The sequence below is a fragment of the Paralichthys olivaceus genome, chromosome 10 (assembly GCF_024713975.1).
Source record: "Paralichthys olivaceus isolate ysfri-2021 chromosome 10, ASM2471397v2, whole genome shotgun sequence".
Taxonomy (NCBI): Eukaryota; Metazoa; Chordata; class Actinopteri; order Pleuronectiformes; family Paralichthyidae; genus Paralichthys; species Paralichthys olivaceus.
Genome location: NC_091102.1, coordinates 4,745,299 through 4,768,793, shown reverse-complemented (window position 1 = coordinate 4,768,793; position 23,495 = coordinate 4,745,299). Strand labels below are relative to the sequence as shown.

The window sequence follows — 23,495 nt, the reverse complement described above, 5'->3', positions numbered from 1 at the left end:
ATAGCAACTAATAACTGATTAAAACTAAACTTATAAGAAACATCAACAATTGAACTTCGATCAGTGTGAGAAAAAGTATCTGATAAATAGATTTATTCATAACGTGTGCTTTGAATTTTTAATTTGATCTGTGTCCTATCTGCTAACATGGAGGAGGCAGAGATTATGACCAATATTGCAGCCAGACACCAGGTGGAGCCGTCGTCTTTATTTATAATCTGTGAAAAACTCTGAATATTTATTTACAAAGCAAACTGACGGCAGAACGTTGGACGACTTTACTCTGTAACAGACAGAGTCTCACGAGGCACGACTCAAAAACAAAATGTCAACACATCTCACTCAAACACAACAGTTAGAAACAAACTTTAAATGAATCACTGCTCTAAAAGAACACTGTGACAGACAAGTGCACATTTTCTGCATCATGATAAAACTTAAAACAGCAGTCGAATGAAATGATCAACAAAACAGGACGTCAGCGAGTAAACCTGCGGAAAAAGATCCAAAAATCAAGGGTGTGTTTTCAAATACTTATTCTGTCCAACAAACATTTCACTACTCAGACTCTGGGTTTTAAGAACAGACAGAAAATCAATGGAGAGACTAACCAGAGAAATTAACTTGATAAAGTTTAGCAGATTCATTTTCTCTCTAATCCGATAAAAACTGTGACATTAACGTGAACAGTCGAGAGGAGTCACAGTCTAATGAATGGAAAGTTATTTTGACAGGAAACTCAAACAGTTGTCTGTAACATGAAACACGTTCAGATTTGAAATGAAGCTGAAAACTCACATGACTCACGTGAGTCGAGGATTTAATCTTCACTCTGCTTCACTCGAGCTCGGCCAAGCCGCTGCTCACCAGAGGCAGATGAACCAACTCTCCGTCCTTGTTGTACAGCAGAACTGTGAGCTCCGGGTCATACGCCTGAACACACAACAAGAGGGAAGATGCATCAATGTGAGATGCAGCATCATGTGGACTTTTTATTTTGTCGCTGTGTGTCTCGCACCACGACAGAGGCTGTGATGTTGTGCAGCAGGTCGATCATGTCCAGGGCAGCCTTCACGCTCCAGCTGGGGCTGTAGGGCAGAACCTTCTCCTCCCTGTTGACACTCGGAGGCTTGAAGCCGGCGACTTTGACCCTGAGCGCCTTCATGGGAAACTTCAGCAGCTCGGCCGGCATCTGACGCAGCCTGACGGGGAGCGATGGAAGAACGCCACACAGCAGCCACACAAAATTAAGATATAATTAGTGAGAGAAATAAAACAAATAGAATATAAACTAAAGAAAATAAAGAAGATAGATAGAAGATAAATTCTGGAACGATCCTGAAGACAGTAACTTGTATGCTGACCTGTGGAGGCTACTAGTGACCACAGTAAACCTGTACGTTTAAAACTTGTTATCTACTCTTCACTGCTTCGTCTCAACTCAACTCAATATAAAATTAAAGTCCTTACTTTGTAAATATGAGGAGGAGTTGTCATGATCATAGATTTCTATCACAATAGATGTGATATAAAGACTGGAGAGTGAGTTTTAAACTACTAAATGAAAGTGAAACAAAGAATCCTGGTTTCGAACCCCAAAGTTAATGAGTTCTTTTCTGTCCGTCAATGTTGTTGGTTCAGAAAGTCACTTGTTCCTGCTGTGCGATGCTCATACTTGCTGACGGGCAGAGCGTCCTCAGAGCCATAGTCCACGTGTTGGATCATGATCACGAGTGGCTCCACGGTGGTGAAATTCTTCAGCTTGGCTCTGTAGAACTTCCCGTCGCTGTACTCTGCCAGACACGGAGCCCCTGGAAACCACGAGCAGAAAAACAGATCTGTCAGACTTCACAGAAACATCTGCACAGAAACATCTGCAACACTGCGATCACCTGCTGTCGTCGCACTCGTTTCCAGCTGGTGTTAAAACATTTGATTTTAATATGTACATACAATTCAAACAAACAGCTTTAAAAGGTTTTGAAAAGCTCTAACCTGCCCGGAGACAGTTCAGGGAAAACTGTGAGACATTACCTTGAGAGAAGTTGGTGAGTCGTTGCAGACTGGTGACGTTTTCATTGATTCTGGTCAGAGCCTCATCCAGTTTCTCTCCATCCACCTCCACCTCTGCTGTTCCCTCCAAAGGCCACAGGAACACCTGCAGGACAAACACAGACACATGAATCACTTGGTAGTTTAGCGTCATTATTAGCAGTAAATAACCGGCTCTAAAAAACAAACAGGGATTTTCAGATCTTTTTAGCATCCTGTCATCAGTTCTCATTTGATCAGTATAGGTAGAAGTTACCTCGCTGGGAGTCCTCAGGTGCTTGACCCTGACTTGAAACCGCTCTCCCTTCTGTGGCAGGTGTGGGTTGACAAAGGACCCCAACATCGGCTCCTCTGGACCTTTCAAACCCTGAAAACACGGCATCACAAAATCCAGTGGATCTTCACTGACACAAAGTTACTCAGTATTGGTTGATGCTGCAAATGAAACCTTTAACTCTCATGTTTAGTTATTTCATCTGGATGATCAACTGCTCATACTCAACCAAATTCATTTAATCCACAACTAAATGGTTTGGTCGGTGTCACCACATCAGGTTGATCCTTAGTTTTAAATAATTTCTATAAGTGAGTTGTTCTTCAAATACATTTTCCAGTTTTCATGCTTGTAACAATACCTCAGTGTCAAGGTCCCAGTCATCCAGGAAGACGGCAGGAGACGTCACTGAGGGGCCCTGCAGAGAAACACAAGGTGTTCCTGTGTTGACTGTGGCAGCATCGCGTCATCAGGTGACACAAAACACCAGGAGCACGCACACACACACACACACACACACCTTCTGTTCTGACACTGTCTCTTCCATGGAGGCATGTCCATGGTGACAGAGGATCCTGCCGAGGCTCAGTCCGTCCAGGAAGATCTCAACTGTGAGGGGTTCCCTCGGATCAGATGGCAGCTCCTACCACACAAACACACACTGAGGGTCACAGACTACTTTACTGGCATTTGACAACTCAAACCACTGGAGGAATATTTATTATAATCAATTTATTTCTACATTTTCTTCAACAAAATGTGAAAAATCTTCAAGATGCACTCCTACACTCAAATATATTATTTTTATTATTACAGACCAATCACTGCAACACGTCGGTGCTGTGAGCAGGAGTCATCATTCTAAGATTTACAGAAGTTTGCAGGCAGGTGTGTGAAGTTTACCATGATGTGCATGTCCACGCAGCGGTTCAGCAACAGCTCCCTCAGCAGGGCCACAGCGTCCGGCTGCCACTTGCCGCCAATCTGAGCAAAAGATGTAACAAGGTTGGACTTTAAGGGTTGATTCTGAACCCTGATGCAAGAAAGATCAACAATCTCATTCAACCATCCTCCTCTGCCGTGAGGTTTCATATCGGGAACTTGCAGGATCACAAACTCTCATCTAAACCTTTAAAAGAACCACACATTTGCATTTTTATAAGTTCAGATCATGTGTTCCATAAAATGTTCATTTAGAATTTTTTTGTCCTACTAGCTGAAGATGAAGGCTTTGAAAAGCTAGTAAATTGTGCTTTTGAGACCAGATGACTTTTTGTGGTTTTTATGCCGACACACACAAACTCTTACAGGGCTGATGCCGTGCAGCAGGCAGGGCATAGAGAGCTGAGGAACGTCTTCACACAGCAGCATGGGGTACACATGAACCACTGGGATGTTCTCCACGTGGCCAAAGTCCACATATTGTACCTGGTGACACACAAACAATATAATACAGGAATAAAGTGACACAGTGTTGTGCGTCTATTCATTGTTATTGGGTGGATTGGTAAAGGTTCATGTTTTGTTTGTGTGTGTGTGTGTGTGTGTGATTTCCAGACCTTGACATGTCCTCCGAGCACCTCCAGCAGCTGACCTCTGCACCATGACATGTCAGGTCCAAAGACGGCACAGCCCCGGACTGACTTCCAAGTGTAGGGCTTCTGTCTGGGCAGCGTTTTCATGCTCTGCTGAATCCTCTCCTTGAGCTGCTCCAACTGACACTCTGACACACACACACACACACACTCTCTGTTTATGCTATAATAAAATATCATGTTGTATTGTATTTTCAGAATCCACAAAATGAAGATTTACTCCGATGTGCACCTGCATTTTGTGTTCTGGTGTAAATGAGACCGTCCTCTCCGATGGTGGACACACTTATCTGGATGTGACCCACACATGGCAGCTCTGGGGGGTCGTACAACGGAGTCTTCACCTGTTCACGCACATACACAAATGCACATCACAACCAGAACCATAAAGTAATACTGTGGGCTGTTAATTTTCTAATATAACTAATTTACTCACATGAACTGCTTCATATTTCACAGGATTTGCATTAAAGTTTGTGTGTGTGTGTGTGTGTGTGTGTGTGTGTGTGTAATCACCTTCTCAGCAGACATGATGGTGCGGGGGGCTGGTTTCGGAGGGATGCGAGCGGAGACGAGGGAGTCGGGTAAAGGATCGAGAGGAGGCGCTGGAGGAGGAGGACTAGTTGTACTTTTTTTCTCGCATTCAGAGACTTGAGTTTGTGTCTCGCTCACTGGAGACTGTGAATCAGTTTCTGTTGGTTTCTGAACAAGATCATCTCTGCAAGAAAACACACTCTGAATTAGACAGGCATTATTAAAACTAAAAACTATCAGTCACTTAATACTGGCACAAAGTACTGATTCTTAAAAATATATGTATAAGGTTCAATAAAACCTCATACAAATATACTTTATATGGAAAACAGAAAGCAAAGGTTGTTTATATTAATAAAGAACTGTAGTCACAAACACTTCCATGCTTGTGGCACGCACAGACCTTGGTTTCCTCTTTCTGAGGGCGAGGCCCTCGTTGGCCAGAAACTCTGCAATGCTGATCAACTGTCCCGTCTTGTTGGAGCAGAAGAGGACGACGGGTAAAGGACGCTCATCTGTCAACTCCTGGATATAAAACAAGGACAGACACAGTAAAACTAGGTCACTACAGTAACAAAGACAAGAAGTGTGTGTGATAAACACAGGGAGAGATCTTTACAAACTACAGTATGTAGATAAAAGAAATGTTGTTGGCACTTGAACAAAAGGAAGAGGTGAAAGAGATGAAGGGAGAGACGGAGGGAAAGACCTTGATTGTCATAACGGCTGAGGCTCCCGTCAAGTAGTAGGCAAATAAGTCGGAGGCTGTAGCCGTCCAGGTGGATCGGCCTCCTGCTGGCCTGAAACAGGAAAAGGAGAGACGAAATATCTTGATGAGGAAAAAGTGAACTATGACCCAAAACAAAAATATTTCCCAAAACAAAACTACGTTTGAGTGTGTGTGTTACCTAATATCAGTGAGAGCACACTCCAGCGCCAGAGAGCCCATCAGAGCGGATGGAAGAGGTCGCAGGTTGCTTATGTGGACTTTCTCCCTGTTGCCATGGTCACAGCGAATCACCTGGTAACAAGCAGCCGGAGTGAACCAGGAAAATGAATCACTGCAACTTGTTCAAACAAGCTTTAAGTGATAATAAATGATTACACAGTAAATGATTTAAGTTAATGATGGAAACACAAATCTGTAAATACTGTATATTTGTGCAAAATGAAGCAAAACAAGATAAAACACAGTCTCATCGAACAAGGTCAGAAATATTAAAACGGACTGAAACTGATTCAGTGGTTAAGCTGCTGTAAAAGATGTAATAGAAGCCAAACACTAGGTATAGGTTATTTTACCTCTGCAACGTTGCTCGATGTGATGTCAGAGCAGATCTGTCCTCTCTCCCAAACCCCGTTAATGTGAGCAGCACAGGACATGTCTGCCTTCCACACCTCATCTTGTGGCTCTGTGCAGGCACACTCCTGCTTCAGTAGCTCGCAAACCCTGTAAAACACAAACATATAAGCGTCCAACGGATGGGGATGTTTGAGGCCGATGCTGATACCAATATCTGAACGTTATCAAACCCTTATAAAATAAATAAGTGATAAGAGGCTTGATATTTTGTAGTTTACCAGAAATCTTTATTATAAATGAAAAAGAAAACACAAATCATTGTTTTAAGTGCTGACCTTTTGAGCTGAGAGTCGTTCTGAGTGAGCTGCACGTAGAAGCTGCTCGGTGAGTTGACGTGGGTGACTTTCACCTTCAGGTCTTTGAGTTCAGCAGGGAGCTTCAGCTGAGGCTGAAACTCTAACAGCTCCTCGTCTTTCTGTTCTGGGGACTCAATGCCCTCTGTGGCCGAACCGTGCTCAAGTGGAGGGTCCCATATGGCGGAGTCATCACCAGGGGAACTGGAGTGTTTGGATTTGTATCTGGGGGGGAAGAGTTGGAGGAGACAGAGGGGGGCAGTGCAAAAAAACTAAAACGAGTACACAAGTAAAAGATGAAATTAAATAGGGATGGCTTGATACCATTCTTTTTAAATTTTGATTCCTACGCTGAATATCTGCATGTTTCAATTCCAATCAGACACCAAGCTTTTCCCTCCTTCAATCATCTCATTCTAAAAAAGCTCTTAGCTCTTATTTGGCTAAGCTCTTCCTCAGATGTGGCTCTTCAACATACAACTTGTTTTATTAACTGTGTAGAAATATCAATTAAAATCCATATGAGGTTATTTATTATTATTTATTATGTCTTTTTTAACTCTTAGAAATACAACAGATAGAAGACACGGTTAAATCTTACTCTTCTTTGAAGCTGGCCAGCTCCTCAGTGATCAGCTGCTGGGCAATGTCGGTTTCAGGCCCGTTCAGGCTGGACACAAACAGTTTTACCGACAGAGGTTCAGTTTTGCGTTTTCTACCTGAACATACAAAAGAATAAAAGACACAGACACTCATTCAGACTTCTGATCCTCTTTTTAAAGAACAAATAAATTTACGCCCCAAACTGTGCGAGCAGCACCTGTAGACACAATAGTGACCAGTTTCTCGTGAGCCAGGCTGATGAATCTGTTGGTGCAGGCGTCGCTCCAGTTTTCTCCGTCAAGAGGAATCACACCTGACAAACAGCAGTGGATTGCCTGGACAGCACAAGAGACACTTCCTGTTGACTTAAATCGCATCGCTCTGCAAGATTGGCAAGTGTAAAAATAAAATGTGTAATGTGCGTATGATTTCAAAATGTCAATATCTTATTATACTATAATGCAAACTGGCTTTTAGAAAACTATATGAAGTGTAAGTTAAGACATTACAGTGGGAATCAGAGTGTAACTGTAAAGATACAAGAACTAATCAATGTTCTCACCATGGAGGGAAGAGCAAAGAACTCATCCTTGATCCTCCTCAAGTCGCTGACTGACAATATTTGGATATTGCCAAAGTCTACAAACAGCACTTCTACATTTCTGGCCCCTGGATGACCTACACACACACACATTCATAATCAAAGCAAAAGTTTGAAATAACTGTGATATTGACTTGAAGTCGCCCACCTCGTAGAGAATGTAAATCTTGTATGATGTAATGTAAACACCTCACGTCTCCTGCATCCAACACATTTAACTACAAGAGCTGATTTCAGCTGGGAAATGCACATCTGTATTAAAATAATAATAAATGTTTCTTTATAATTCAAATTCACCCAAACAAATTTGGGACAACCCTCGTATAGACATGACAAAACCAGGCTTCATTCAATGGACCCTCTGGTTAAACTTTCATGAACATAAAATACACTGATGAGAAATACTTCTAATCAAAGTGTAACATGCGCATACATGAACCCTCACCCATGACTTGAGCTCTGTACCACAACTTGTCATCATAGCGGGCTACGCAGGCCTGTCCTATCGAAGGGCAGTAGATGTTGAGGTCATCTTGTCCAGCCACTGATGTCGCATTGTAACAATCCTGGAGCTTGTCGGACAGTAACAGGGACTCCATGTTGTCAACCTGGTCAGAGCGAAGGGCAGAATCTCCTTAAAAGACTAAACATATTTTCTCTTCTGAACCCACAAGATAGTGACAGTGCATGTATGTTTATTTCGCTGTGTATATTCAGTACCAGCTGGATGTAGAAGTCACCAGGGTTGTTGATGTGGGACACCACGGCATTGAGCGCTGTGTTGCTTGTGGGATAGACGGGAGGGTAGAAGAGCAGGGGTCTCCTGCTCAACGTCACTGGACAGTAAAACCTATCGGCAGGTTTGAAAGAGCACAGCAAAAGTAAGAACACTTCTATAGTCAGGCTTGATATTCAAAAAGTCTGAATTTGACTCTGAATCTGTTCAGGTAACTTGTAGGTGAGCACCTGGCCACTTCAATAAAAACAAGGTACTCTCTGACAGAGATGGGCGTGTCATTGGGCTGGTCCATGGGCACTTTCCTCAGGTCCACCAACAGAGCGTCTCTGTCCTGACCCAAAGGCCTCATCTCCACGGCAGCAAAGCCAACCACATTGCGGAATTCCACCTCAGCCTCTTTGCTCCAGCCTTTTGTCTACACGAACAAACACACACACAGTGAACACGCCTCCTACTGCTGCTGCTGCTGCTTTTTGTAAAGAAAAATATAATTTAACACAAACAGGCACTTTTCCTTATCTTCATCTCCACGACATAAGAAAACATCATCAGTTTTGCATCTGAGAGGGAAAATGGAAATGATCTGATCAAACACATCTCAGTTATCTTACCAGGTCATACGGGACCAGGTCCTTGAGAGAACATCTGATGGCCTGAGGAGCAAAGCAACCCAGTGCCACATTTACTGCCTCAACCACCTTCCTCAGGTGATTGTTCACAGTGTTCAGTGAAGACTCAGGAGCCCCCTCCTCTCTGAAAAGGTGCAACAGAAGATTGGAGGATGTATTTGATATAAGTTGAGCAGAAGATTCTTTACAAACAAATAAGTGAATTAGTAGGGAAACTGAAATATATAAAAGCTCTATAGAAATAGATGCTTTCAGAAAACGTTGGAAACACAAAGTGTATACCAATCTATTTGTGTCTGTACCTCTTTATGGTGATATTTTCAGTGAGGCCATTTTCAAGGAAGAAGACTCGGACATTGGCGAGCCGCGTGACCTTGCAGGTTTTCACGGTCTCCACACAGCCACTCTGCAGGATTTCAACCACACTGGCTCGGCACCACAGCCCCTCCTTCCACTTCACAAAGATCAAAGAGCCTGAAGAGGAGCAGAGAGGAAAAAAAGGCTCAGACACATGCAAAGTATGTTTTACTCTGAGGAGACGACTGTTGTGTGATGCATTCATTTAATGATTTGGTGGGAACCTCAAAGATAAAGAGAGGACTGAAGTTGCTAAGTTGATTTGTTGTCCCGGAGCAGAAAAATAAAATGATTTTGTATACAGCAGCAATTAGAGAACCTCTAATTCTTATCAGTTAGTTGCGTCAACTTCTGTAACACACTGCATCTATATCTAGCTTTTGCTCTTGCACTTAAGGCTCCTAACTTCATGTTGCCATTATATACAATTTTTCTTCTTACTATACGTCACATAATTTTTTGTCTTGCTCAACATTAATAGCATGAAGACTTTACCCGATGACAATAACGTGTTTGCATCATTTAGAGGAGTGACATACACACCAGTCTCCACTGAATCACTGGAAGTAAAGTAGCAATTTTCTCTGCTGCAAAACTGGTTGATCCTCTTGGACAGGACCATGCTGTCCCTCCTCTCGGCCAAGTAGCACACATAGAAGTGACTTGGATTCACAACGTGGGTCACCACCACCCACTGGGTGACTAGAAATGAAGGTAAGAGAACAATGATGGGGAAAGGGAATAACAAAGGAAATGTGGGGTTATTATGTTCATTCATCAAGAAGTGTGTTTTTTAATAATAAGAAAAAAGTAAATAATAAGAGTTGTTTTATATTCGCACCCAATCTGTTGCCGCTCCCTACCATTTCTCTTGTTGCTAAAAAACAGATTTCTCCTTCTCTTGGGGATTCTCCCTCTGTCATTAGCCAGCTCAGGGCCAGTGGGTGGGGGGGCTGCAGGAAGACAAGAGAAATTTACAAAATTGGCTTCTCTTCTGTGTCCATCCTGTGGAATTTAATGTTCTGATTGGAACTGGCATCATTTGGATATGATTAACAAAAAAGGCAACCCACCACATTGTTTTCCCACATCTACAAGCTCCTCTATAACTACATCTGGAGTTCCAACGTCCAAGTTTGAGCCATGGGCAGAAAGGTTGAGCCTGCGACAAGGTTGGGGGCTTTGAGAGGAGCTTTGAGGCGAATAACTGTCAGCTCCACTGCTCTCCTGTTCCTGTCTTTGTGGGGGGGGCAGCTTGCCTCGTCTGGGTGAGGTACAGTTTCTCTTTCTGCCCTCGGTCCAGAACAGAGGCGACTTTCTGTTGAAGCTGCCTGGCTGGTGGCCTTTAAGTAGAGACTCAGACAAGCTAAAAAGAAAACAAGAAGGAAATACAGCAAAAGTATTTTGGGCAGTATTCTTAAAAAAAATGAAAGACTTAAAACGAAATGTTGGCTTTTCTAATGAATACATTTAAATTTTGAATTAAAGAATGTACAGTAGAACACTGTTCTGGCACTGATAAGAAACTCCTCAACTCTCCTCTGTCTGTTGAGGTGTTTCATGTGAGTGATAGACAAAAACAGGGGCACAAACTTATAATAAATCTAAATGACACAGGATGAGATTCATGAACTCACTTCTTTGGGTTATTGACTTCCAACTTCAGAGACAATGCCAGACTCCGGTGGAGACATTCTGACTGTAGAACACAGCTGTCACAGAAACGTTCATAAACAAGTTCAAGATTAATAGTCAGACGCTAATGTCCATCAGGTTTACACATACATATATTTATTTATATATAAAGAAGTCTCTTATTCAGGCAGGTGCTGTGATGTTTAACAATTGTCTAAGTTGTATAAAGCATTGGACTTTTTATTGTTGTTTATGCTGGTTTTGAAATAGCACTTGTAAGAATGGAACATAATAAAAAAATCTTTAAGTAACAAACCTCACTCCAGAATCCATTGTGATGGTTTTCATATCGAAGGTCTGCTTATCCACAGGAGCTTTCAATGTCTCCAGAATCTAACACACACAAACACAGACGTCACCGGCATTTTCAAATGGTAGCTTTAAAACATCTGGCTATGCACTGTGTGCTCACAATGAATCTCTTTGAATCATAGACTGTACATAAAGATGATAATTGTGTCTCCACTTCCTCCCGATGTTCACAAATGAAGCTGAAATATCCAGGATATGAATATCAACCATTTTGTGCTGCTGACGTTGAGCCAGATGATCAATGTCCCACAGAAACACACACACATCAATGGAGTCAGTCTCAGCTGTAAATCATCGACACAAATAGCAAATTAAAACCAAACTTATCAGAAACATGAGCGCTTGAACAAACATCAGTGTGATAAGAACAATCTACAACGACAGTAGCCATCTTCAAGAAAAAATCAACTTTGACTTTTTATTGATCAATTAACACGGAGGAGGTGAAGTTTGTGTCCTCCATCTTTATATACAATCTATGGTTTGGATGTATAAAAGAGTAAAATTTCATACATTATCCAGGATACAGTACTGCCCCAGGAAGGGGATGCGTCGTACTTCTCTGGCCATCTTCATGGCGATCTCCAGGGCCTTGATTCTCTCCTGGACACGGCACACTCCTGCCTGGCTGGTGGAGGATGGTGCCTCCAGTTTTGACAAATGATTCAACTGCACGTCCCTCCTGTGGACAAAGACGTAACAGGCATCAAGATAAAGTCAATATCAAATTAGACGGCTTCAAGTATTTTTGACTGGTATTGTTCATACCACTTATGGATTGCATGCATAGCCTTGTCTGCAACTTGCTTGATCTCCATTGCCAGCCGAGCTTTCTCTCTCTTCACCTGTTCTGCCTGACCAGCAGTCAGAGTCTGCACAGATGAAATACAGACACGATGGGAAAAAAGTCATCTAAGTTACGTTGAGTTTCTTTGGGATCTGGGGAAGTTTTCACCTCGTGGATGTGTTTCAGTTGGGCAAGATTATCTGCAGCTTGGACCAATGCCTCATCCACTGTCCTCTCAATCTTCTTGATGTCATCTGGCTGAATTAAACATAACCAGAAGTTTAATCATGTTAATCATTTAAATTCAGGCACCAAACACTCCATTTATCTGAGGTAAAATCACCCATGACCAACATTTCCCCCACAAAACCACTTAGCATAATCAACAGCATGAATTCTGATCAGACATTCTGCAAAACCTCTACACCTCAGTGAGTCTTTAGAGACCTCAACATACCTGCTCCGTATTCCCATCAAGGTCAGTGGATAACATGGGCTTGATCCTTTTGCGATTCTTTGATCTGTCACACTGGAGGCTACAGGAGACGACAACACCAAAGACATAATAAAAAGTAAAAACCTGCTCTCCTTAAAATACCTATTACTCAACCTGATTACACGACACCTTTTCATCTTGTTCATTTTAGCCGTGTAGATGAGGCCAATGATCCTGCTGTCCTCTGGCAGATAATACACCCCACCTTCGGGAAGGGTGGAGTCAACCTGCAGAGAGGGACGTTATAACACATCACATACAGAGCTTAATGCAGATCACAAATTCTATTTACCATGGGAAGCTGAGTCAACTAAAAAATGTTGTGCATTTATATAAAAGTCTGACAACACTAAACACAAAGCATATATTCACAGCTACGAGATAAAGCCACTAAAGCACTGAGAAATGTCTAATCGTGCATTTATGATAGAACCACAGCCCTTCACATGTTGCATCTCTTGCCACACTTTTGATCGGTTTGTACTGCAATCACAAAGGTGGATAATTGAAAGTGCGACCACTGACTGACCACTGTTGTTGTTACCTCACACTCAGGACACCTAATGACGCCGTCACACTGGATGGACAGCAGACAAGCGGTGCAGAAGATGTGACCGCACAGAAGAGTCCGAGGGAGGTTTCCATCAGTGTGATCCTCTGAAAAACCACAAAATCAGGATTCACACAGTATCAGTGTATACGATGACATCATGAGCAGTTTTAGGGTCGCTGTAAATTAAATCATACAAGTGTATAATGTCTTTGTGTACATTAAAATAATAACTTCTGCTAACATTTTGTCAAATTGTTTAAAATCCATTAAATAATAATTGAATGTGCACATACATTTAATATCTATAGATTTAACGAAGGTGGTCAGAAAAAACAGGACATCCCCAGCGACTGTAGGACATTTTGATTTGTCAATTATTCCAAATATAACAATTAAATCATATGAACAATCCGGTGAAATCACTTGTTTATCTTTGGGCGCAACATTAACTTCTAACCGGGCGCTTCACAGCATTAGCTTAGCTAGAAGCTAACTCTGCCCGCAGCCTCTGATTAACGAAGTCACAGATGGTGTTCGTCGATGTTGCATCATTTGGTTAATTGTGTGAATTTCGCGCGTTCAAACATCAACATTTAAAACATGAATTAACTTCCACAAAAAGACTCGAGCTGGCAGACTTCTTTTAGCCGCCTTGCTAGTTAGCTAGCTAGCCTCCTCGTTAGCATGATTCTCCTCGTTAGCTCACAGGCTCGTTTCGGCCGCGGGTCACTTTATTAACTCTCAGAACGAGGTGGAGAAGGTTGTACCGGGCAGACTGAAGACTTCTCCGCACGAGTTGCAGGTAACAGCTGAGGCTTTCTCCCTCGTGTCCATTTTTTATTTTGTGTGAATCTGTTTCTCCTCACTTTCGGTCCTTCGGGTGTCACGTGGACCCGCGCAGGTGCGTTCAGGGGTCAGCGGCGTGTTACGGAAGCCGCGAAGGAAAGAGGCAAATAATTCTTCTCAAACACGAAGGAGCCTTCAGGAGTTCTTCAGAAAGATTCAGGACACGAGGACATTCTTGTCGCTTCTGCACAGAGACGCAGGACTGTCAGGGATCGGTTGCTGTGCTGAAAGGACAACGGGCTCAGATGATGGAAAGACCATGTTTCAATCATAATATCTGAGAGTTTAAAGTCTTAAAAGTTAGAAACGCACTTTAGTTTTCAGGCAGACGTTTCCTCACTATATTCATTTATTACTACTATTTTAACTCCCTGTGCACAACTTTATAGTAACTTGTTGAGATGAGCACAAGATTAAAAAAAAATACTTATACAATAAAGAAAAAAATAAGTCTAAATGCTTGTTTAATTACACAAAATTCAACTTTAAACCTCAGATCTTCATGTTAAGCCTATCTAGTCCTCCCTCACTAACACGTGTATAGAAACACCCTTTGTCAAACACTGGAGGGCGCCAAAGACTGAGGCACTCACACGTGGACCAGAAGAGGATGGTTTCACAAAGAGCAGCTGACACATTTTCTTTTTTAAATTATTCTGTAGAATAGAAGCTCTAAAAAAACCTCTGGCATCACAATTCCCCCTTGTCTTTGGATCATGGGGAAGTCATTACAGGTGATGTTATCTTTATGTATGCACGGGGACTTTCTGTAGTACCAATGATTTTTATGTGTCTGAATTGAAGCTGATGAACTTGCATCATTTAAACCAGAATATTGTTTTACTATCTTCATCTGTTCATTAAAATGTGTTGTACAATACTGAGATTGAAAAGGCGATAGATAATTACGACTAAATTCACACACCATATTCACACCATAAAATTTACACCACGGTGTTTTAGGCTGTATCCACGTCTGTGACAATGAGTGGAAATGGATGTTAAGACTTATCAAGCCGTGTGCGTGAACTAAAAGGTGCTGTACAGAGACATTGAAATCAATGCAAAGTCAAAAAACTATTCAACGCAATTCAATAAAAACATGAAAATGTAAATATGATTCAATGAGATACTTTATTAAAGGATATTTTGCAGTGAATATACATCAGCACATTATGCAGTGATTTGGTTCTTTGTTTTTTTTGTGTAACATCTTAAAAAACCAAAGTAAAGATCAATAAAACTCTTTTAACAATCACAACATACACTCCTTTTGCATGTTGTGCTGTGTGTGATATTCTTTTGTTTCCTTTTCAACCAATTACAAGGCTCCGCAGCAGACTCAACGGCAACATGTCGGCGCTCTCCTCTGAGCGCAGCTGCCAGGAGCACCCCCGCCTGAGGACAATGGGCAGCCATCCAGCGAAGCAGCAGTAACCCAGGGTGACAGCCGATGGAGCACAGGGAGGCACAGACATCAGATGGGAAAGGTAAATCATCTGCAACACGGTCAAAACTCTAACCTTCAGAGATTGTACACCCAAATCCCTGGAGGGGGTAATGAAAGTGCAGCTCATCAGCGAGGGGTCTCTCCATGTGGAGGTGGCAGGATGCAGCCCCAAAGAACAACTTGAAATTCATGTGTTTTAACAGCACAACACCAACCTCAACAAATACATATTATACATGTGAAGCTCCAGGTGTTTATCTGAGGTGAAAGTAGATCCTGTTGGTGTGAGGTGACAAAACACCCGCAGGTGAAAAGTAGCCTATAGACGACACATGTTTAAGATAATTTAACACATCGGCCCAATGTAGTGAAACACAACAGACTAACATATCCAAGTTCTCATATATACAGGAGATAAGCATTCAAAATAAAAGAACAAACCGTCTTTTATTATCCTTTATTTGTTTGGTGTAAAGAATCCAATGAGAAATTCATATTTAATGGTAGTGTCCAATCTTCTCCTTCACTGAATGGTTATTTGTTTAGATGAGTATTTGAGAGGCTCAATTGCATTTACAGAATAAACAAATAAGTATGTGCAGATATGTTTTTCCATTAAACAGCCACTACATTGCATTTTCCGTGTGAAGTTCACTGTCATTAGACCAAAGACAATAAAATCACATCTTCACATCCGACCTAATCAATGAAATCGAATCAATAAGAAAATCTGTTTTGATCCATTATTGCTCGTGTTACTTAATTTACAGACCAATGAAAAATAAAGTCACATCTTCTTAGAAGAATCTAATGAATAAAAAAACGCGTTCTCCATTGATTCATCTCTACCTTGTGTGTGGATCGATATTGTAAACTTTACGTCAAAGAATGTGAATTATCTCTTTGTCCTGCGGTCGGCATTCCAGCAGACGGGGAGAGAGTGGAGCGATGTATGAATCTGAAGGAATCTGGACATTGGTCAGGATGATCATAGACAGACTGGGCGTGGGGGGTGGGGTTGACAGGGCGCAGGGTATGTGTTTGTGTACTAGGGTGGGGGTTAGGAGACGTGTTCACTGTGGGTAATGAACCAATCAGTGGGCCGCCCAGGGGGGCATGTGGGGGTGCCAGTTAGGGGGAATGGGGGTCGCCCCCCTATCTTCCTTCTTCCCAAATGTGGGTCACTTCCCGTCCTCGGGTGATTTCCCTCGTGTTTCCATAGGAACAATAACCCTCCTGCACCCCCCCACCCAAAACAAACCCCCTATCAAATCACTTAGTCATTAATGATGTTCTTAATTAAGATGCGTCGCCTCGTTAGCTCTCTCCTGATGTCTCACACAGGCTTTGCACAACCATCCATCCGTCTCATTGTTAACATCCAGCTATTTCCTGAATCATTTATTGTGGGTCATCTCATGTGACAGGAGATGATGTCTATAGGAAGCCGTCTATATGTGTACCCCCTCCCCCCACGAGTCCTTTGTTTCCCCCCAACAGGACAAGAGTATTGAATTTATAGGATAGAATCCTCGGAGTCAGACGTCTTCTGAAAACCACCAGGATGCAATCAGGTGAAAAAGCAGTGCATTAAAGAAGACATCATCCACCTTGATGCTACTTCAGCAGACATCTGACATATAGATTTTTTTTTTTTCCATCGAGAAACCTTTTATCTTCCCGAGTCTTTGACCCATTAGCTGTGCAAGCGTGATGCGGCCGGAGCCTCTTCCATCATCCATCCAAAAACAAGGAGAGGCCAGCAGACACAAGGCCCAGGAGACTCATGGATTGGCTTTAAGTGGTTACCCCCCCCTCCTCCTCCTCCTCCGCAGGCCACTTGGTCACACCGGGAAAAGAGCAGGGGCGATGGCAAATGCCAGTCTCTTTGTACCTCCCCTCCTCTCTTTGTCTGAAAAACCTGCTCTTACACAAAGATGAATCATATTTTCAATTTTTCAAAGACTTAAAAGCTGCACTACCTGCGATTTACTTCGTTTAATCCGAAACAAATTGATTCCCACATTCGTATTTATTTCTTTGCTTTGTGTCTCTGAAGTCTGCTTTTCTTTAATCTACATTATCTCTGCCTGTGAGTGGTAATAATCAGATTCAGGTCAGCTGACACAAACAGAAATGCTCTTTTTCATGTGATGTGACCGCACCAATACACATGATGCACAATGATATTTTGGGGGTGGGGGATATTTTTTCACAATATGCTGAAAATGCACCCATTATATCCGTAAATTACAGATTTCCTGCAAGTGATTTCTAAGGCTTGTGGCCTTTTCGGTAGAAGCCCTGAAGGTCTGGGTCTGGGTTTTACGTCCGGTCCCAACACACTTTGATTTTCCAGTCTTTGTACATACCAGTATAATTTTCTATCGTTTTTACTCACTTTTTAGAATCAGAGACCACAGATACCACAGAGAGGTCAGTTTGCTGCAATGCAATGCAGTGCAATAATCCTACAATAAACACTCCTGCCTACTAGTTAAAATATTCAGTTTCTGTTGAGATTACTTCCATTGTTCGTGTTTTGGCTCAGTTCTATGGAACATTTTGGTGTTTTGTTCGTTTTTTGGGTCTTTCCCCATTTTCTCCCAGTTTGAAAAACCACGTCTCCAATGTTCTGCAGTCGACGATGGTCCATTCAATGAGTTACCAGGATATTTAGAAGATAGTTATGTTATAGTTCAGTCTTGTTTCTCCCACTGACAGTAACACCACAGCTCTAAACAATGTATTGTCTGCAAAGCTGTATTGTGCTTCGACTCAATTTTCATAATTTTGCATATCTCAGTATTTTCTTTAGCTTAACTCAGGTTTTCGATTCACAAACAGAAAACACAAGCAGCCCAGGATACAGTTGCTGTGTAGTTCTATTGTTCCAGCCCCTGGAATCAAACCGCAAGTCTTCACCTAGAATTTCCATTGATGCACAAATAAACTGCATCTGGGGATTATGTTCAGAGGCATTATCAGTTGTTTTGTTACTATAAACATTATACTGAAATTTTCAGTATCAACAAACTGTATTTATGACTTTCCAGATGTGTAAATTAAAACCATATCCTCATTGCCTGAATGTAATTTCTGGGAGAAGAAACACAAAAAACCTGAATGAACATTCTCTCTATTGTTGAAAGAGCTGATTCTAATCCCTAAAATACTTTAATACTTCTCCTCTTCTCCACTCCTGCAATGTATCAGCTCTATTAGTTCACACAGGCCGTATTTATTACAGGGCTGTTGTATTGGATCACATTGGAGTGTGCAAACTGGTCACTCAGTGCACTTCAAAGTCTGTGGTTTTAATCCTGCAACAAACTGGTACCAGCAGCACACATTCCACTAAAAGAGGGCACCAGGCCACAGAAGGCCTTTAAAAAACAGGCCAAAGTTAGGGATACTGCCTGTGAACCCATTGTGTGCTCAGTCACATACATTCACATGTGCTTGATCAGTCTTGGTCATGCTTCCTGGGTCCCTCAACCCTTCAGCCCCTCAGGTTCAAAGGAATGGTTAAGAGGCGGTATAGTGGTGGTTGTGGGTGGAGGACGGGGTACCAGTCGTTGGGAGTGACAAGAAAAGCCGGCATGTTTTTTAAGACCGGCCTTGCCGCCTCTGTGACCTAATACCCGTCGAACATCACACAGATCCACATCAAGGGGAAGAAGGTGGGAGAGAGTGAGAGATCAGACCAATCAGGCTCCTCGTTAGCTCGGCTCACTCCTCGCTCTGTCGCAGGGAATTTCACGGCCTGTCCATCCCCAGAACGATCAGATCACGACCGCCGCCGCTCGGCCTCTTGCGCCGGAGACCTGACGCCCTCAGAAAAGCAGGTTGTTTTGAACGGGTGAAGGAGGGCTGGATCTGAAGGAGGCGGAGACTGGGTGATCTTTGGGGGGTCGGGGAGGGGAAGTGTTTTAATAGTAAGCCGAGAGCAGTCTATGTTACAATTATCTCACTTTGCTGCACTTACAGAATGCTTGACCTGCTTCTCAGCATCGATATGGCACATTTCTCAGGGTGAGGCGGGGGTCGGCACAGAGAGTTCAGATCTACGTGGGAGTGTGTGTGAGAGAGAGATACTTCTGACTGTGTGTGTGTGTGAGAAAGAACATGCATTAAGTGTGATAGTGTGCTTATGTGTGTGTGTGCACATGTTTTTTACTTGTCAGCTGCCCTGGTGGTGGGACTGAGGCCGTGAGACCCTCGATCCTTCTGGGTGGGCGATCGGAGGGATGAAGAGGTTGGATGGACGGCAAAGTCAGTGTTGGCAGATTTATCTTATCACAAGACTCTAATACAAAAAAACACTTAATTCATTAAGAAGGACAAAGTACACAATCAGAAGAAAAAATGTCTCCTCTCATCTTGTCCTCGTCTCTGTCCTCCCTGACTGATGATAAAACGCCCCGCTGACAGATTCCTGTTCATCGGCAGGTGACATCTGTCAGGAGACATAAGTCAACTGGGACGCATTCCATCATCAGATGTTTGGCATACGTCGAGGTCTCCCGCCTTCACCATTCCTGCATGACACACTCTGCTGCTCGTGTGACTCACCTGGAATTTAACACAGAGAAACCCACAAAGCCCATGTCGAGCACGTGTGGACGTATTTCAGCTGTTTTTTTGGTTTCTCAGAAAACCATTTTAATGTCTGTCTTTCATGGAATTGTAACCAAATTAAATTGAAAAGAATTGTTATATTATTCTCTTATTAAATTTAGAACAGAAAACTCAAGAGCTGTGTCCAACAATAATACACAAAACTACAATTACTGCCATCCAGTGTAGTTTCAGTCGACACACTTTTTTTTTTCAGATTCATTCAGTTCAGTTTATCTTTGAGTGACAAATGACAAAACCAAGATCCAATTAATCTGTGAGTCCAATTCGTACCAAGTTTGAAAAGATTCAGGCGTTTTTGAGATTTTGTGTTCACAGGTGTAGGATGTATATGGACAGACAGCCTGACAACACCGTCCCTTACGTCCGTAAGCTGAACTCTAAAATGTTCAAACATTGCTCCAATTATATACTGAGATGACAAGAATCACAGACATCAACCTCATTTACATCAATCTGCACAGGCACTGATTCCTGGAACTTCGAATATAACACCAGGGAGCAAGTCCAGGGATTTTACCGTAGACATGGAAGATGTTAGCAAACCAGAGCTATTAACACGTCCACACATCACCATCATCATCATCATCGTCGTCCTACATTGACCAGGTTCTCCTTCCTTTCTTGGGAAGTGGGGCAGAAGCCACACACCTGCACTCGTTGGCAGGACTCAGTGGTTTCTGTTTCTGTCTCTGAGTGAAGCTTCAAAGCTCGGAAAATTCAAAAGCTTGAAGAGGCTGTGAACACCATGATTTGTCTTGTTCGCTGTGAAGTAAAAGAAACATGAGACCCTGTTCATCATCACAACTGTTGTTTAGATTTACAGTGAAGTCTCACACACACACACACACACACACACACACACACACACACAAACACACACCTGGTCCAGAGGCAGGAGTGTGATAGTTTTGGACACATGAAGGGAAAGCTGGCTCTGGAAATGAGCAGCCAGTCCAGCGGCTCATGAAATATGAAACCTGAAATATGTTTTGTGAAGGGGAGATGGTGAAAGAGATTTCTTGGTACTGAACCTCCACGTTCATAGCTTAATAACTTGTTTTTTCCCAAAGATGGAGACTTTCATCGCAAACATTTAACAGAACTGAGTCACTTTTAAAAAAGAAGCATTAATCTGACAGGACTTTGTTCTTATTTTACCAATGATTGACAGATGACTAATTGGTCTTGATTTGGGGAAAGTGAAAAAATGGCAGAAAAGATGATTCAAACACACACTCACACACACACACACACACACACACACACACACACTATATATCTATATATGTGGAATTTTGTTGTTTACTGCTGTCATCTCAAACATCCCTTTGTCTCTCTCTCTCTCTCTCTGTGCGTGTTTCACTGCAGACAGACGATGACAGCAATGCCATTGGCTGCCAAGCCTACAACCATAATAACACCCCTGAGCGAGAGCAGAACCGCCTCCCTGTCAGTCAGAGCCACAATAAACCGCGACAGTGGCCGTAGTGAAACACCTGGGTGGGTGTCTCGGAGGTGACGAAAGTCTAATGCGGTGGTGAAGTGTGGCGCCATGTCACCAGCGCACTCACAGCCCTGTAATCTGGAGAACGACAGAAGGACTTCCTAAAATGTCAGATTTGCAGTTACACAATCAGAAATAATTGTTGTTGTCTCCTCCTCTGAGGTGAATCTGTGTGAGTCTGCTACAAGTCTACACAGTAATAAAGCATTCAGGGAAGATGCTATTGTTGGTCATATATTCTTTATTCTAATTTAAAAACTTCACGTTTAGCAGTTGTTTCCCTCAGAATGACAGAAACTCATATTTTTCACGTTTCATCATCGTCTTTTAAGTCGTTGAACATCAGAGGAGCTTCTCTCAGCGGTTACAAAGAAATGTGTGGCATGTGAAGCATTGCTGGGATTTTTGTATCGTAGTGCAACTTTTGCAACAACAACAATTGCAAATCAAATGGGTTTTATTTTGTAGCCAATGATTCTGGTCAACATATCCAAACTCATCGTGGAGATGTTGGAATAAGGTGATATTCATAAAAGTTGCTCCACCATCAATTTAGTTAATCCAATCTCACTTTCCTCCATCATCCCTCCTCCTGCTGTACCAGTCCACATGTTGGGGCCCACGTTTCTCTGCATCGCCTCCCTTTTTCTTTCCTTTTCCATCTTGTTGTCTTTTTTTGATTTCTACAGGCTCTCTGAGTTGACCTTGCTGCCCCCTTGCTCAGCCTGTCTCTCAGAGCTGCTCTCTGCCAGTCACGTTTCATATGCTTCCATAAATGGTCCTTCATCACCCACTGGCACTGGCGTAATCACTAACGCAGCTAACGTGACCCCAGTGGACGTCCCCTCGTGTTAATTCCAGTGTGCAGCTCCTGCGTTGCCAGCTTCGGGCCCTGCACTTGTTTCCTGCGTTGGCATTAGCTGCATTAGTGCTGGAGCACGTGGGCGAGGATATGCACATCGCTTTGCGCACACACACAGTCATGCGTGTGTGTACTTGTGTATGTGACTCAGAGGGATGCATATCAGTGTAATGAAAAGATCAGCACCCGGAGACTCGGTGGGGTAAACAGACGCTGGGATCTGTTTTATAAAAAGCCTGTCAGGTCATTCCAAACATATTGATATTATACTGAGAGCGACTTCATTCTCAGGATGCTGGTGCATGAGAGAGGTGAACATCTGAACAGCTTCTGTACACTTATCATTTAAAACCACTGTGAGCTAATTCGGATTTGTGAGTGACAAACAGCTGCAAGGATCGAACACCAGATGAGCACCGATTAAAGATTTTCCACACTGAGCTTTCAAAGTCTTTAAAACCTCAAACATGAATATTTGAAACACGCTGAACTGAGTCAGTCTTCAGATTAAACACTTTTTCCGCAGTGAATCTGTGTCAACTTTCAAATACATTGTTATTTCAGCTGAGAGCATCTGCTGTGCTCCAGGAAACAGTTTGTTAGAAACATTCAACAAAGGTGCCTGTTGAATGTTTCTAACAAACTGCAGGGAGCAAGTACTACATATTCAAAACACAAGTATGTTAGTATGGAAAATAAATTACATGGTTCTCGTTTTGATTTGACCGAATCTAAAGGTTTTATTTTACATATCCAAACATAGTTTTCTCCACAAGTCTTATATATATATATATATATATATATATATATATATATACAGACCTAATGTTACATTCTGTACACTCCAATCCAAGATGGCTTTTAAAGAAAGGCTATTGTTCCTGAGAAAGTCGTCCGTGCAGTTCCACAGTTCCTCACAGAGTTCAACCAAACACTATTTACTTCATGACCACTTGATTCTTGATGAATATGATTTCTGAATTTGCACTCAGCAGGGAGCCTTGACGGCCGAGCTGTGTTATTTTTGGCTTAATGGAATCCAGCGTGGAGAATCAGCTGGAATTTTTGCATTAGTTAATCCATTCTGAATTCTCCTTCATTTTCTTCCAGAGCCTTCACTGTCTATTAGTCTGAGGCTAAGCACGAGCCAGGCGGGTCGGACCCACACCCTCCCTGTTTACACTGACAGTCATCCACACATGGAACTAATTCTATCTGCGCGCAGCACCGAGGCCGCCTGCCGCATCGCTCCGCCAGCGCCAACCTGCAAAACAATCTGTCACCAAGGCAACAGGCGGTGTTAGAC

The 23,495-nt window shown here is 42.5% G+C and overlaps 1 protein-coding gene and 1 long non-coding RNA gene across 4 annotated transcripts; one reads left to right on the top strand and one right to left on the bottom strand.

Moving 5' to 3' along the window:
* Positions 1–175: 175 nt before the first annotated feature.
* Positions 176–13,877, bottom strand: rnf17 (ring finger protein 17). 3 transcript variants are annotated; one of them, XM_069532891.1, is made up of 38 exons: positions 13,651–13,877; positions 12,875–12,987; positions 12,460–12,557; positions 12,292–12,370; positions 12,003–12,092; positions 11,816–11,919; positions 11,561–11,729; positions 10,992–11,068; positions 10,678–10,752; positions 10,114–10,406; positions 9,904–9,993; positions 9,584–9,742; positions 8,986–9,157; positions 8,666–8,807; positions 8,282–8,469; positions 8,036–8,165; positions 7,761–7,923; positions 7,277–7,392; positions 6,932–7,049; positions 6,713–6,830; positions 6,094–6,336; positions 5,758–5,905; positions 5,364–5,476; positions 5,165–5,255; positions 4,859–4,980; positions 4,438–4,639; positions 4,154–4,265; positions 3,886–4,049; positions 3,635–3,754; positions 3,230–3,310; positions 2,847–2,969; positions 2,688–2,744; positions 2,309–2,419; positions 2,035–2,158; positions 1,676–1,811; positions 1,019–1,202; positions 808–933; positions 176–491 (listed from the first exon to the last, which is right to left on the bottom strand). In XM_069532891.1, the coding sequence occupies exons 1-37, from the start codon at positions 13,715–13,717 to the stop codon at positions 838–840; spliced, it is 4,788 nt and encodes a 1,595-aa protein (XP_069388992.1). In that variant the 5' UTR covers positions 13,718–13,877; the 3' UTR covers positions 176–491; positions 808–837. The 3 variants fall into 3 exon arrangements, with proteins under 3 accessions (XP_069388992.1, XP_069388993.1, XP_019956334.2); XM_069532892.1 differs by having other exon boundaries at positions 799–933; positions 11,606–11,729; positions 13,651–13,876; XM_020100775.2 differs by having other exon boundaries at positions 799–933; positions 13,651–13,875.
* Positions 13,039–21,841, top strand: LOC109638018 (uncharacterized). The gene is made up of 3 exons (XR_002203311.2): positions 13,039–13,685; positions 15,058–15,219; positions 21,192–21,841. It is a non-coding gene; the product is annotated as an uncharacterized lncRNA (long non-coding RNA).
* Positions 21,842–23,495: the final 1,654 nt, after the last annotated feature.

Bases quoted from the DNA above. Each gene is read 5' to 3' on its own strand.
- rnf17 (XM_069532891.1), bottom strand. From the start codon at position 13,717: ATGGACACGAGGGAGAAAGCCTCAGCTGTTACCTGCAACTCGTGCGGA. The intron at 9,994-10,113 runs GTGGGTTGCCTT...GTCTTCCTGCAG, and splicing joins AGATGTGGGAAAACAATGTG to CCCCCCCACCCACTGGCCCT. The intron at 2,745-2,846 runs GTGTGTGTGTGT...GTTTCTCTGCAG, and splicing joins AGACAGTGTCAGAACAGAAG to GGCCCCTCAGTGACGTCTCC.